Source organism: Henckelia pumila, chromosome 4 (assembly GCF_033568475.1).
Source record: "Henckelia pumila isolate YLH828 chromosome 4, ASM3356847v2, whole genome shotgun sequence".
NCBI classification, from domain to species: Eukaryota; Viridiplantae; Streptophyta; class Magnoliopsida; order Lamiales; family Gesneriaceae; genus Henckelia; species Henckelia pumila.
Window position 1 is genome coordinate 40,827,120 of NC_133123.1, and position 1,098 is coordinate 40,828,217.

Here is a 1,098-nt window from a genome sequence, read left to right on the forward strand (position 1 = left end):
GATATCGATACCGGTATAAATTTTTTTCAAATCAATATTTATTATATCTCAAGATATAATTATTGTAAATATAATGTTGTACAAAATATTGGGGGGTAATTCAAGAAGATATGATAACTAAGGATAAAAAAATAGAGTTTCCTTGTTCCACTATAACTTTCCTTTGCATAACCTACATATATTAAGATTAAAAAAATAGAATTCCCAAAAAAAGAGACTTGGCGAAAATTAAGATTGATGGAGAAGGAATTCATTGGTGTGGGGGTTCCGCCGGATGCTATTCTGGAGGAAATACTATCAAAATGTCACTCGAAAACCCTTGTGAAACTAAGTCTCGTCTGCCAAAAGTGGAAATCTATGATTTCCAACGGCGATTTCAAGCGCTTGCTCCGGAAAAAATGGGTTGAGACCCCCAACCTTTTAATCTTTTCTGGTTGCCCTTCCAAAGGCTATTTTCTAACCACAATGAGCCTCATAGGAGAAGTGCTGGACCGATGGAATATTTTCTCTCCCCGCTCCTCCCAACCTTTAATAATTATGCCCCCCTCCCAATGCGGCCCAAACAATAATCTTGTGCGCTTCATCGTCGATGGGGAGAGATTCGTGGTGTGTGATCCAAGTTCTAGGAAACTTTTGTATCTACCCCAACCACCATATTCGAAATTAGTTTTTGCTCATGGTTTCTGTTTCCTCCCTAGCAAGAACCAATATGTTATCGTCAGCTTGAGCGATAAAGATGAATGGCAGATGATCACTTTTTGTAACACCGACGAAAACTTGAAACAAGACTGGAAACCCATCAAGGACATCAACGCACCCCGAGTTGGGATTTGGCCAAGCCCGAGGGGATTTCCGCAAACGGGGTTTTATACTGGATGAGAAAAACACCTAATCGGAAACCATCAGCTCTCATGTGCTTGGACTTGTACAAGGAAACATTCTTTACGGTTGCATGCCCCCATGGGATCCAAAGATATTTGATCTCCTGGTCCCTTGATGATTTGAAGGGAGATCTACTTCTGATGACGGTGCATTTGCCGATGCCATTTGTTACAATATTGTGGAAGCTTGATGCTACAAATCAGACATGGATTCAAC

At 40.5% G+C, this 1,098-nt stretch overlaps 1 protein-coding gene across 1 annotated transcript; it reads left to right on the plus strand.

The window, feature by feature from the left end:
* The first annotated feature begins 237 nt into the window (after positions 1-237).
* LOC140860916 (F-box protein At5g65850-like) lies at positions 238-879 on the plus strand. The gene has a single exon (XM_073263915.1). It carries the CDS (start codon positions 238-240, stop codon positions 877-879), a length of 642 nt encoding a protein of 213 aa, XP_073120016.1.
* The last annotated feature ends 219 nt before the right edge of the window (positions 880-1,098 follow it).

Bases quoted from the DNA above. Each gene is read 5' to 3' on its own strand.
- LOC140860916 (XM_073263915.1), top strand. From the start codon at position 238: ATGGAGAAGGAATTCATTGGTGTGGGGGTTCCGCCGGATGCTATTCTG.